Source organism: Anopheles stephensi, chromosome 2 (assembly GCF_013141755.1).
Source record: "Anopheles stephensi strain Indian chromosome 2, UCI_ANSTEP_V1.0, whole genome shotgun sequence".
In the NCBI taxonomy this organism is placed as follows: Eukaryota; Metazoa; Arthropoda; class Insecta; order Diptera; family Culicidae; genus Anopheles; species Anopheles stephensi.
Window position 1 is genome coordinate 17,802,106 of NC_050202.1, and position 15,013 is coordinate 17,817,118.

Below are 15,013 nucleotides of genomic sequence, written 5' to 3' on the forward strand. Positions count from 1 at the left end.
GCCGGGGCCGTGCGGCTCACTGTGCGGATGTTCGTCTGTGTGCATGTGTACGTGTGTACGTTCATCATCATCGATCAATGACAGTGATCTTGGCGGAAGCATGCGGGTGGTCCCATATAATGTAGAAGTCAACAGTCTCTCCTTTTCGTTCCTTCGCTTCTCCATTCTCTCTTTCGTCCGTCTTTTATTCTCCTCACCTCCGCCGCCGTCACCGCACCCGCCATTCCCAAGCCTAGCCCTTGCATGTTGATTTTTTGTTTTCGGCCTGCTTGCCTTCCTCATGCATCTTAATCTTGTGTCCCTCCTCCGTTCTCGTGCCCGCCGGCCCCGTCCCGTTCCACAACGGACCCACACTCAAGAAACACACACCCAGCCACGATGGGATCGCACACGACGTGCTCCAATCGCGGGGGTAAAGAAATGGAAACATCAACGATCCTCGGCCCACCGTGTGCCTCACCGTGCACCCGGGTCCATAGCCCTGCCTGCTGCTGTCAACCTATCGAAGCAATGATCCAGAAATGCGATCACACCAACACTCACGCGCACGCTGGATGCTGCGTTTGCTGGTGTTGGTGCAGATCACATTGAGCTTAATCTGTCAGTTTTTTTGCCCACAAAGATTTATCTTGCGAGCTGAACGCAAACAGCATCTCACTGTGCTTCATAGTTTGAATGAAAATAACAAGCAATTTGTTTGTTGAACTATTGAAAGCTTTTTAAATTAATGTAGCTTTTGTAGAAACAAAGTAGAGTTGCATCTGTAGCGGTTTCGATCTTCACACGGCACGACTAGGTATCGAATCCCGTCCGAACAGTCTCGGCTAAGCAGGACTGGACTATCGATTAACTAAAAAAATAAATAAATCAATTTTAGGAAGTCATAAATAGCAGGACGAAACCTCTTGAACTTAATAATTTACAAAGATATTTACTACAATTAAAATCTAAGAAAACATCTCGATCAACAACAATTTTTAGCATTTTTGAAAAGTTGTTCTACATTGTCGCAAAAAATGGCCATCAAATTAGCACCAAACTTTTGGTAACACCTACAGGCGCATGCTTCGCCAATGCGTACGCACAGGCAACAAGTCCTACCGTTCGACGCTACTACGCACACCAACATCACCACGCACCACGCACACAACCACCTCCGTAAGGGTGGTTTGTCCGGATTTCGCTGAGGCTGTGCTCAAATAAAGAGTATCTGCATAAAATACACTAAACTTTATTTTACAACATATTTTAATAAAAACAGTGATGGATGCGTTAAACGCAACCATTTGCTTCGTTCAAGTGTATCATACACATGGAGTTAGTATTGGTATGCTGATCCATCGTTCGATTGCTAGACCGAGGCCTAAGCACCGCATGAGCAAGCCCACTGTTCATTCCCCGGTGCGCAACGGTGTAGGTAAGATGGCCGACTTTTATTTGATCGAAAACAATCGCGCAGAGCGGACGCAAACTTGATCGCTGCTCCCGGGTGCTGCCAAGATGTGGTGAAGTCTTTGCGATCTGCGTACGAGACAACGACATCTGAAGAAGTTCGAGCTGAAGACGGGCTCAGCTACTTTGTTATTTTCGAAACAAACAGGAAAAAAGCGGAAAAACTATCTTTCTCCGCTTAGTGCTCGCGTCCATCTGTGCGTGATCGTGTGCGAGTTTGTACGTCCCCGAAAAAAAAAAGTGAATCGTGAAGCTGTCACAGTGTGGCGTGTGTGGTGATATGCTGCAAAACAAAACACCCGCAGCAGCTACGATCATCTCGTGTGTGGTGCTGCGCGCGCGTTGTTTAGAAAGGAACACGCGGGCGTTTCTCCGTGTGTGTGTGTGTGTGCGTTTAGAGGTGTGTTTGTGTGAATAGAAATAGTGGATTCGAATCCATATAATTAACTAGTACGATAACGCAGCATACTGAGATCGCGCGCCTCGAGCCGGAGGAAACGTCAAACAGGGTGCGCTTGTCATAACAATAGTGGGCGCATTTACAAGGAAGAAAAGTGCGTCGGTGTGTAAAAGCATAGCGGTTAACACACATCGAACGAGAACCGTTTGGCGGTGTGGTGTGTATGTGTAATCAACTGTCGGCGGCATCCGTCAAAGAGGATCCCGGCAGATAAACAAATCGCGATCTGTGCTGGGCGCATACGTCACACGCAAGTCATTGATCGTTTGCAGCAGCAGCAGCCGCAGCAGCACGGTTTTACCGACGGAACCGCGGAACTTTGTATTGCGTCTGTCTAAAAAGCGAACGATCTTCATCTGCTGCAGGTGGTGATGCATCGGAGTTTATAGGATCTCCGTGCCGAAGTCTCGGCACACTGAATGATCAGCAGCTTGGATCGAGTTAATAGCAAATCTGTGGCAGGTAGTGTCACCGGACCATCGAACACCCTAGGGCCCCCGTTGGAATCAACAGTGTCCACGTATGTAGAGACGCATGCATGGCTCGCCGTGTGTGCCCTCCTGTGCGTCCTTCCGATCGTTTGTGTTTATGCTTCGGGCCGTATGCTCTCCCATGGCGGGCAGCGCGAGAGACAAGTAAGACATAAATAACATAACTACCGAAACAAGTGAGCAAAAGGGAGAACTCAACTTCGACCTTACCACACAAACAAGAAAGGAAGGAAGGAAAAAAAATACGCGCGTGTGTGTAGTACCGTCCGAAGAAAGCCAAACGGCAAACGAGAAGAACAAGAGGTCCGGAGGAGGTGTACAACCGTAGGGCGAAGCGAAACAAAAACAGTCGAACAAACCAGGCACGGCAAGAGCAAGAACCTGGGCCGAAGAAAATTGTAAAAAGAGGAACGCAACGAAGGGTCAAAGGAAAGTCGGAGAGGGGGTGGAGAGAAACCAAAAAAAAAACATCGAACCGTCTCACAAACACGAAAGGCGGAAGGGCGACCATACCCGGGAGATCGTTCCGTTCGAAGAAAACAAAGTACGGAGTTTTGGGAAAAAAGGGCCCAGTGCGTGCCCGGTGCGTGAGATGGTGGTCGCGTCGTGTTGCTGTCAGTGTGTGCGAGAGTGATTTTTTTTCTTCATTCCCCTGTTGGACCACCTCGCGCGCGAAAGACTCGACACTGCGCTCTGGAGAGATCCCGTGTCAGAAAGGGCTTGTCGTCGATCGGAGTGGTGGTGCGCCGTTTTGCTGGCCGGAGTTGCATTTCGGATCGAATCGGATGTGCGTGTGTGTGTGTGATTTGGTTTAGTGTGTGCCGTCCATAGTGCTCTTCTAGTGTGGCTAGTGTGCAAAAGTGTTCATCCCCAGGTTTACATCCTGTGTCCCCGAGTGATTAGCAGCACCGTAGTAGCAGGCTAAGGCAGGTGGTTGCAGTTGTGCCGGGGCAAAAAGGTGGTTTGTAAGCTAGCAACCATTGGGAATCGAATAGCGCAACCCTTAGCAACCAGTGCAGTGCGAACGTCCAGCAACCGAACAACCGCGGTATGGTAGTTGCATTCTGGCAGCCCTCGGGAAGATGTGTCACTCAACTGTTGCGGCACGTGTGGTGATCTATGGTTTCGATTTAAATTTCTCCCCATCCTCGGGAGTTCTGTGAGAGCGAGTGGGTGAATACGGGGCGTGTGAAGTTCACGGCGCACCCTTGCGAGTGTGTTTTCAATCCGATCGAGAGTGAATGTGGCCGTGTGTAGTGTGAAGAAACGAAAGAAATTTTCGAAAGAAAGTGAACGAAATTCCTCAACAGCTACAGCTTGTTGTTTGGGGAAAATTTGACGAAAAAGAAATATTGTGAGTCAGTAGTGATCGGGCGTCAAACAAACAATGGTGGTACCAACGATGGATAGCCTACCGAGGGTACCGGACACCCACGGGGACACCGTGGACGAGAAAGTATTTTCCGACCTGTACATCCGAACCAGTTGGTTCGATGCAACGATAGCACTCGATCAAATAGAAAAGGTAAGCCAATGTTACACTACTTAACTAGCGTTAGAGATCATCAGTAATTCTGGGTCTAGTCTGGAAATATCTCAGTAACCGTGGCTTCACAACTTCAGTAGAATTCTAACGCTCCACACTCTCCCGGGAGATGCATTTGTCACCAAAGTTGATAAACAATGCACTCTGTAAACTGAGCTATCTGCCGAGTCGTAAGGACTCTGAAACCTAAGCGGCCTAGGATCTGGGGTTTGAGTGGACAGCAGCGGATATTATTCCATTAACCATTACAACTCAATCTACGAACGGCTACGTACGGCCTGAACAAGGGTCGTAGTCGTTCAACGCACGCCTGCTGCTGCAGTGCTGTAGGGTCGCGTTTCGATCACCGATCCCAATGCTCTCGGCTCTCCGGGTTTGATACGGTCTTTCTGATCGTGTTCAGGGTTGGGTCCTCCCTACTCCGCGGCACACAAACACACGCTTGTATACTCTGTTGCGTGCTCTTTCATTCCGCCAGGCGGCATAGGTCTGCTGGCGGCAGTTGTCGAAACTTTGTCCGCATCTCCGAAGGTGGTTCTCCTCGATCGAGAGGCACCCCGAGATGTGAAGGACAGCCGTGTCGAAGGGAAAAAAGTAAAACACAGCACAAAAGCACGAAACGAACGACACACACCAACCCAACCCAACACACACCCCGCCCGCCCGCCAACAGAGGGAATGCGAACGGAATGAAGGGAAAAATAAGACATTAAAAGAAATAATCTATCCCAGCCTCTCGTGACGGCACCCGGCTTCATCCCTCTTTCCCGATCGATCCCGTAATACTACTCTGTACTCTCTACGCACACACACACACACACACACACACACAATCGGTCTCGGTGTGTGATCCGAGGGCGGAGGGAAAAAAGGGCCAGTGTGGGTTTTTTTCGGGTTTTCTTTTTCGGATGCTGCGTGAGCAGCGAGTTGATTGTGCCGACCCCGGGCGCGCCGACGCCTATGAACTTTGAACAGCGGTACGACGAGCGGGACTAGGACCAGAGCAGAACGGCAGGAAGTTCGGCGGAGGTCTCAATCATGATCGACTGCGACAGTTCCCTAAAGGCACCGGCTATTCCTATGCCTCTTGGGAGCGACACAAACGCTGGCGCAGATGAACAGGGGACGAACCCTCCTATCTTAGGATTAGAGAATTTATGACCTCCAAAATGTGGCCGAGGGACCCAAAGACCCATCTCTTTCAAACAAGCGTTAGTTTTGGTCACGAGTGCAAGCTATTTTGGTATTTCTGTGACACGTCACATATGTGTGTAAGTTCGGTTCGGAAATTCCAGTTCCGACCAAGCGCGTACCGTCTATTTCGTTCCGAGACGTGCTCGGGGACGTGCTGAACGTGGTAGAAAGTGTGGAGTATGGGCCAGACGGGCAGAAGGATGGCATAAAAATCGGTGAATGAACAACACAATTGAATGAAACCGACCTCGGTACACTTCGGTAATCGTAATAGGTTCCTTGACTGTGACTGTTTCCGCTCGCCTTTCACCACACGCCCGTTGGCACGCGCGCTACCAAAGACGCGGGCCTGATAAGCGTCGCTAGCGTCACCAAAACAAGACATTGAATTTACAAACAATTCCCAGTCCGATTTAGTTGTCTAGGGGGGAGTGACTACACGCCCGCTCACAGCAGAGTACGTGCCCGGCGTTAGTTATGAATTGGGGATAGCCCAAGCAAAACCAGACCCCCCCACTAGCTTGACATCGTAGATCATCCGCTTAGGGTTGGTAAACTGATGGACTGGTAAAACGTGCCGCAAATCCATGTCTGCAAAGAGACCATGTTTGGTGGAGGTGTGGGGTGGAAACTCCCAGACATCCGCAAAGGCTGGAAGGGGCAGTGGACGACAGCCATTGAAATGGTTAGAGAACACGTCGGATCTTCCATGGCGACAAGATGCCCTCGTTATAAATCATTCGCCAGTACGGTTTGACGCGCACTCTATGGTTGGTGGGAGACAATGCGCATTCTATAGCCAGTGTACTAGCCATAATCAATTCTGGTTCAGTATGTGCAGCAGTTATCCATCATTGCAGTGCGAAAGTTTATTTTTCGTGTGTGTTTTCGCTGCAGCATAGAGCCGTAATAAACCGTCGAGGTTAGGTAAACCACATTTGGACAACATTTTATGGTCCACTTTTTCTAGCCGTCAAAAGTATGTCGAGAGACCGCGGGCCACCATTGGGCCGGGTAAACCTCTGGATAGACATAAGATTTGCATTAGAGATTTTTCACGTCACCGGGCTGGTGGTGGTGATTTGTGCTATGAGCTCCGTTTATTGCCATGCTCGCTTGTTCTTACTTGACCTGTGGCCGGTTTACGCAAGCCGAAAGCGTCACGATTAGCAGGACACGCAGGATTATTAATCGTTTTTCGTACGCATACTGTCAGGTCGCGACGACTGGCAGTGTGTGTCTAGCAAACGAGGCACGATCAATATAATTTGATGCTAAGTCTGTCGCATTCAAAGCAATGTGGTGCGTTAAAGAACTGGAAATACTGATGTTTCTATTATTGTGAGTTTATGTGCAAGACCACTTCTTGTACTACTAATGATCTTGATCATCCTATTTTTTCGTCTATATGGACCGTTCTTAAGTGCCTAACTTCGTGCCAGACTATGACTCATACTCATCGGATCGTATTCTACGGTACCGTACTCGAACTCTGTAGGCCTTATTTGGTTAGCCTTCTATTTAAGGTTCAAGGAAACGAGTTTCCTTACTTCAAATAACTATATGGAGATCTGATAATTCAGACCCTAATGAATTTCGGTTCCTACCGGATCGAGGCCGCATGTGTCTCGTAGAATTGAACTCTTGAATATCGTAATATCGAACGTTGCACGAATTATGAGGAGTGAGGAATCACCCAACTCCAGCGCGCTTGGGCACGCCTAGCAGGAAATGTGCAGAAATAAACAAATGGCGGATATTTATGTTTACATTAGCGTCCAATGATATGTTTTGATTGTGTACTTGGCTACCATCATCATCGTCATCAACATTCAGAACCGCACAATGGCGACGGTGGGATTTTTGTTGTGCTCATTGGGGGGTGATTATTATATTTTAAATATTTAGCATTTTTCGCTACCACTATACTAGAGCTGTGGAATGTGCTACTGTTTAAAAAGCAAAGAAGTAAACACCCTGTTTTTCTTTCAACAACACCGCCTTATCTTGATTTGCGGATGTTGTTTGCCCCTTCGTGTGATCTTCATCCCCGAACTTTGTTTATGCGCGTTCATGTGAATGGGTTACAATTTAATATTGCATCTGTGGCGTGAAGATGGGTGAACGAAGAACTGCAAGGCAAAAAATCACAACGTCGGTTATCCGTCACCAAAACAAAAAAAAAACCGTACAGCAACATTACGACGGGTACAGATGGGCGATAAAAAGAGGGCCCTCGGTCTCGCGCGCGGTCTCGCCAAGAGCAACAGTAAATGAGCGGAATAATTAATCGTCAGCATTGTGGTCGCTATATTAAACCTCCAAGTGCAAGCCCGTCCTGATGGGCGCGGAATGAAAATTTGTAACGCGTGCTCAAGATGCAGTTTGGCGTAATTCCACCCCGCCGACCTGCTAGTGCTTGGTGAGGCGGCTGCAGTTTGTATATTTGTTTTTCGTACACTTTTGTCCCGCTGAAATGCTTCGACATGGTGGTACGTGCAGAGTTTTTGTCGCTCAAAAGCGCTTCTTGGAACATCAGTGCAATTAGGCATTAAACATGTCTTTTACGTGCCCGGTACTCCTCCGATCTACGGCTACAAATTAATGTCAATGTGCCTTTGATTTTCGGAATGGCTTTCACTTCCTGTTGGCCTTTTTTGAGACACGGGAGCACTTGGTGCTAATATGAAAGTTTCTTGTGAATTAAGTAGATAAATGTTTTTTTTTCTTAATTAAACCAGATTATGAAATATGTCTCACAAATTAATTTTAATTAAAACATAATGTTTCTCAATCGTATCTACCTTTATCTGACGGAAAATGACGATCAACTTATCTTACATCTTGCTTGGATACATAAGCAAACAGTGTTTACGAGCAACACATGGCACAACACATTACCAGTAATGATGGTGAACATATTTTAGCTAGTAAATAGTTTCCATCAAATAATTAAGCAACATTCCCACGACGTTGTCATTCTATTTTATGTGCCTAATACCGATGTGCCACAGAGCAACGACAGCTGAGCGAAGGAGCAATCTAAAGTAGCGAAGGTGGCAGTTATGTTGCCGTTAGGTAATGGCGCCTTGATTGCGTTGGGAGCGAGCGCTCTGCCCCAGTACGAAGTGAGAAGAAAATTTCTATTTCCATAGATAATTTGCACTGTTTAATGTTGCTTGCAATTGCTGGCAAGTGAATCGGAAGGGAGATGAAGGGAGCTGGGGAGCCATATCGTGGTGGTGTTGAGGCGAGTGATGAAATTTAAATCTTATTTAACCGACCGTATATCCGTGAGTTTATTTGTGGCCTAAAGGGATTCTAGCTTTGATCCCTTTATTAAAAAAAGTGATATTTTTATGAAGTAACTCATTATATTTTTATACTTAATTCAAGGTTCTTAAAAACTTCTAGAGATTCTTCCATAGCATCCATCACTTAACTTTGAAGTTAAATTTCCCCTGATAGCTTTTCTCTTACAAAGTCAGCCAAAGTCCTGTGCACGAAGACACGCGCGGCGACGCGGTTCGGATGAGATTTGATACAGGGGGCCTGGCCTTCTTCTGTGTCACCAACTGGTGCCGCTGCTAACGCGACCACCGAGCCGCCTCAAGCAGGGGACGCTAGCCAGTGATTATGTTTGAAGTTTACGATTACTTGTCCGTAGGTCAGTTACGATCGAATGATCATAGTTTTAATGAAGGCAAAAGGGGGTAACCAGCGAAACCAAACGAAGAAACGATTGCAGTGCTCGAGTCATCAGGAGAAAAGGTGCTGATGCTTCACGATTTCCCATTCAGACAGTCCGAGATTTTTATTTCTTGCTTCACAAGTTTGTTTGTATCACTGTGAGGAAACGATCGTCTACGGGAGAAGAGATTTCACTGCAGAATAATGAATCCTTAATTCGCGTGTCAAGCAAAGCAAAACAAAAAAGCTGAACGTCTTCCACGCGTTGCATCTGCATCGTTGGTGATGAGACACTCCCACCATCTTCACTACCAAAGGGGAACGGAGCAACTCTCAACAAGAAGAAAATCTCGAGATTCCGAAAAAAAGAGTTTTTTGATGACGAACATGCTCCCAAAACATGCGTGACGGTGTGTCGTACGAATCGGAATATCGGTTTTGGAACCATATTTGGCGCACACACGGGGGCGGGGGTTGGGACTGACACACACACACGTACATACGCATACACTCAGAGCAAGCGCCCGCGGATGGATGCTGTTAGTATTATTGCTATTAGTGTTATTATTGTGTATGCTGGCGGGCGTGCGAGACCACCCGGTACGATGCCACCTTGTGTGTGTGTAGAAGGGGCGAAATGGGTGACAATTGGAGGGGGATGGAGGGCGCTCCAATCGGGTGTGTTCCGTCCTGCCTTACTGGGCCCGGCGGGCAAATTCGATCGTTGAAAATGTTTGTGCACCACCATTGCTGGAACCCTCCGCTCGGCGTACACAGGGGACGTGCCCCAGTGTTGTGTTTTGATTGTTAATTTTCTCTTGTTCTTCATAGTTGCTGTTTTGCTATAGGGAGCTGTGCACGTCATTCGTCGCCGTTAAAATGGAGCAAAACGACAATGCGACAATACGGTAGTTAAGTGTGATTTTATGAGCCGTCATTCGATTTATATTCTTCGGAGGTGCCCGCCGGGGAACTTGTATGACGATCGTAGTTGATCTTTACTGCCTTTCTAGCTTGCTTAAGAGTTTTATTTTATGTGCTTCAACTTCAATTTAGCACAGCTTTTTGTACCAGATAGAACCCTTTCCATTAAACCAATTAAATGTCACTCCGTACTTCGTCGAAGGTATATCCTCCAAGAAGTCGCCTAAAGTCTCGCCATTAACTGCAACTTTAGTTCCTATTTGTCTGATGTAATGCACGCGTGTGCTCATCTCCTGTGTGGTATAGTCGCCTTCTTCAATAGCACCAGTACCTTCAATTGCTGACGTTTCTCTGGAGCAGGGACAATCCGGAAGAAAAGGGTAACATAACACCAGGACCGGGAGAGAAAAGAAGATCGAAGAGGGCCTCAGCGGTCGCGGTGTGCGTTGCGTATGTTTTCATTTCAGTTTCTCGCCCGGCTTCCCTCCTCCACCCCACCCAGCGCCACCTCTATCTCATCCTCGATCCACCGGCGAACGATCGCGACCTTTCCACGCGATGCTCTTGTTGGTGGCTTGGTGTGCGTGTGCTGTGTATCGTAAATATAGAGCCCCAGAGGGAACGGGAGAGGGACCGGGGGGATGTAATGGGAGGAGGGAGTCGGTTGCGGGACCACCGATGCGGTAGGTCCAAATATCAGATTAAACAATTCCCTCATTCACTCGGCTCGCTTCTTCCGGGGGCTTCGTCTGGCCCTTCGCCTGCACACGTTAACACACTGTCTCGCCCGTTTGTTGCTTACTCGCCGTGCATCTTGGCTACAGCGGCAGGAAGGTCTTTAAGAGCCCGGGCGGCAGTCGGGAGATAGTACGAAGAGAAGCGCGGGCTGCTTTCTTGAAAGCGTGGACCGCATTTTTCGAATCGCGCGTACCATGCTTTTGTCGTCATCGCCCGTCCGTGGCGGTTGAAGATTGGGTCCGGTTCTCTCGGTGCGTGTATATTTCCACCCCATCCTCCCCATGCGTATGTGTGTGTCATCCTCATGCGCGATTTCATTCAGCGTTTAATTCGCGTATTTTTTTGTGCTGCCTGCTTGCTTTTGTTTTTGTACCCCGTCCGCTTGATTACAACGGCGCAAAGGAAATCGAGCGGAATAAAATGCCGGCATATGCGTTGCCGAGTTTTTATGTTCGTCGTCTTTTTTTTTGTTTTTGGTTTCTTCATTTCTGTGCCGTGCGTTGTTCCGGTCCCGGAAATGATACCGTTTATTTGCGTTTGTGTGTGGAATGTGGAACTGTCGTTAAAAAATCGAACATGAGGTTTGGGGGATTTTTAACCACCGGCGATCTAGATCTTTCAAGCTACTGCACAAATAAAGCGTTCAAAAGTTCTGTAAATGTTGTTCACACCTTTTTGGAGGACGTGTTGGACCGGCGGTGATCAGCCGGTCCAAGGTCCTACATTGTCCTTCTTATTCCTTCTCGTAGAAGAAGAAAAAATGTCTCTAGGAGAAATATGAAGGAATGTGGTGCGTGTTGTTGACTAGTGTCGCCCCAGTCGCCAACGAAATTCCACCTCACTGGGGGGAGAAAAAAGAGCAAAAAGTTGATGGGAACCCCCGCCGGGTCATACCCGTGCTCGCCCGGTTCATTCTTCAATTAACGACCAATTTACAGTTCTGCTCAATTTATCGTCACCGGGAAAGTGTGAAAAGTAAATAGCATCGGTGGTTGTGTGGGTTTGTTAGACTGTTTTTTTTTAATAGATGCAAACAAAAACAATATGACGACGGTTGATTTTGTCATGTGATTTTGATTTTTTCTTTAAATATTACAAAAAAAAAATTGGGTTTAAAATCGTATTCCATGTTTACAAACTTAGGAATACAATTTAAGTTCATCTCTTTCATCTATTTCATGTTTCTACTATTTGATTAATTGCCTCTCCATTAACAAAAAAAATGTCTTAAAGTATAGACAAAAAAACACACCGGAAAAAAAGGGAAAAACAACAACCTGTCAAAATGCCACAATTAGCCACCAAGGAGAGGCTACTACGGTCACGATTTGATGGGAAATATAGAGACAGAAAGAGAGCCAACAACAAAAAGAAAAAAAAGCAGCCAACAACACTTATCTCCGCCGGTGGTTGGTAAATAGCGAGCAATTCCGAACGGACTATTACTATGGCCCCGATGTTGTTGTGATGGCTTCATCTTTGCCGGCGTGCGACCACACTCTACGCCGCCCGTCGTCGTCGTTGCTGTTGTTGTTCTACTAAATAAGTCATTACCGATTCACCGTTCCGTGGCCCGCGAGATATCTCAGCCGTCCCCGTCCGCCAAGCCACCATCAACCCCTTTCCAAGAAGAGGGAGAAACCACGGAGAACGATCGTTGTGATTGCGCTTCCCCGCCGTGCCTTTCCGTTCCGACCGTTTCTACGGCCTCGAGAAAAACGAGCCTCAGCACTAAAGAGATACCACCACCGAAGAGGCGGGCTTGCGTGTGAGATGAAGTCGTCTTTAGTTGTGCTTCTTACCATCCCAACCCCCTCCCCCACCCCCCTACCATCGGTTTTGCTGTTCATTTGTGTGGAATGAAGGACGTGAAGAATAATGCTATGATTTCTTAATGCAAGTGAACAACGAATCTCCCTAGCGCTCTCGCACTCTCACGCGAGGATTCGGGGGTTTTAAAGTTTCACCGATGATGGTTGATGATGTTGAAAAGAAGGGTTGAAGAAATGAGCTTTCATTCTCCACGCTCACCGTTGGGGATCGTCTTTTGTACGCTCTCCGGGAGTTTGTTGGATCTCTGCATTGCCTGCGGGGCTTTTCGACAACGATCACGACGATGATGATGTTTTCTCCACATCCATTCAGACACAGGCATCACACTGGTCCACCGCGTAAAGGACACTGTGTGTGAGAGATCGCGGTAGTGATGGATCTCCTGCTCGGTCTCACTCACGGAGGCACTCCCCGTATTACTCCTTGGGCGGTCGTTGAGCGCCGGTAGTGAGTAGTAACACAACCGAGTTATTGTTATTCATTCCTTTAAGAGCAAAAGGTGTACTTTTTTAAGCCTTCGGTTTTTGGAGCCTGCTTTCCTAGTTATAACCCTTTGCGAGGTGGTGGCTGCTACTATTCACCACTAACCGTAATTATCCCTCGGATACGGTGTAATGATGCTTCCCTGAAGAAGTTGGATTAGGCCACCGAAGCCCAGTGTGAGGAGGAATCCTCGAAATGCCACCATTGGAGTGGAGGCGGTGGTGTAGTGAAGCCAACAACCAAAGGGCATCCGCCCAAGTGATGGCGGGTGATGGAGCAGAATAAACGTCTTAATTATATTTTATTTCTTCATCGACCGGAACCGTTCGATCGCGTTTTTTTTGTCTTCTTTTCGCCGCGCCAAGATTGAGAGGAGGTAATAGGCAGCCAGAAACAACAACCAAAAAAGCGACACAGCGGCCACCATGTATGCATCCCCCCCTAAAAAGGGTAAAACAAACGACCACAGAGAGAAGGAAAGAGAGTTCAAAAAAGAGAATGAAACGATTTTCTTAATGCTTCGTCCCGCTTGTCTTTTTACTATATGTACCGGTTGTTGTGTGGCGCTTCGTGGAAAACGTGAACGGAAGAGATCAAGCTCAATTTCTGATCAATTGGCCGCCATCGCCACCAAGTGCCGCCGGATCGTCGTCGCCAGTGAGTCGCGGTTGACCGATGGCGCTGGCTGTGTGTGTGAGAGAGTAAAATTTTTTTTCCAAGGGGGTAGTTTTGTGAATTCGTCATCGTTTTCGTCTCGGAGCAGCTGCTGCACGCAGGGAATCTGTAACGGACGATGATCAGCTAGAGGAAAAAAGGCACACACACACGCCCATACGTTTGGAGGATGTGGAATTTACAAAATCAAAAATCGATTAATGTTTACGATCGATTCAGTCGGGTGTGTGGTTGATGTTTGTTCGGGAGGGTTTTTCTTTTTTCCCAAATAATCTTGCCAAGTTTTTGACCATTTAGGATGAACATAAAATTAATTTCCGATTGGTATTCCTCCTAGGGGTAATTTTTTATAGTAAATTAGGTTGCTGTATTTGAAAAAAATCTATAAATATTTTATCTATAATTAAAGTAGTCATTTATCTCTCCTTTTAAAGACATTTCGATTGCTCTTAAAAGATGTTAAAATTAACAGCCAATCATAGCCTATCGAGTGACAATTGCTGAATAGCCTTCCAGATCCACAAGATCGTTCTTGATCGCATCATAAAAGCCGTACTTTAAATAATGCACAGAAGATTACATCCTTCTTCTTACTGCCATCGCCACCCGGTCCGTCCAGAAAGGTCGTCTGTGTTGACTGTGGTGGGTTTCGCAATACATTCATTGTAAGTTCCCAATTTACGACCTAGCCGGCTGTCGACGGGGAGACGAACAATCGATGAAAATCCCGCGCGAATCTCGTTACGGGCTCGCCTGGCATATTATTGTGGGCATCGGTAATGGTTTCATTTAGCTCTTTTGAAAGGCCGCTGCTGGGTGGCCACGAGCAGTGCGAGCCAAGAAGCATGGAACCGTAAGGAGATGTCTGTGTCTGACGGATAGTTTATGCTTTTCGATTGAGACATAGAGCGGTTTGGAACGCCGGTCAGCTGGAGCCCCTGAACATTTAGTGGCATGCCGGCTTAGGCGATGTAGGGGCGTTGGCGGAGTGGCCCCGTTGGTTACTGCACGATCTCACGATACTGGATCAAGCAGCGAACAAAGGTAGACGCGAAAACTAACCCTTGAATGTAAGGGAATTATATTTATAATGCTTTTAAATGTTTTTGATACATTATCTAGCTAAGGGATATATTGTTTCAAAATTTGAATTATTCAAAGAGGCCCTCAATAATTTTCTTGAGGTCCTAACGTCTTGACGATCTTTATGGACAATAACTCTACACTCCTTCTGATTCTGAACAACAATTGATGAACATGAAATGGTTTAAAATCATCATCTCCCACCAACAGCCCAGAAGCATCCGAGTCGTCTCCAATAAAAAAAAGACACTCGGCGAGGATCAGTCGGTCAGAGGAGCAATAATTTTAGTCTCGTAGCTGTTTTGGCTTTTGCCTGTCTCTGCGCTGTGTTTTTGTTTCCGCCTATATCTGCACCCTTTACGCTGGGAAAGGATCGTATCGTATTTCCCCCCATCGGCCCCCCCGCCGTGTCCAACTGCTGGCTCCCTTTTGGTGTGCTGAAAG

At 47.1% G+C, this 15,013-nt stretch overlaps 1 protein-coding gene across 1 annotated transcript in view; it reads left to right on the forward strand.

The window, feature by feature from the left end:
• The first annotated feature begins 3,790 nt into the window (after positions 1–3,790).
• LOC118507235 (protein patched) overlaps positions 3,791–15,013 on the forward strand; it is a 36,405-nt gene continuing 25,182 nt past the window's right edge. Inside the window, exon 1 of the mRNA XM_036045485.1 lies at positions 3,791–3,928. Coding sequence (XP_035901378.1) covers positions 3,791–3,928 — 138 coding nt within the window. The remainder of the gene's footprint in view (positions 3,929–15,013) is intronic.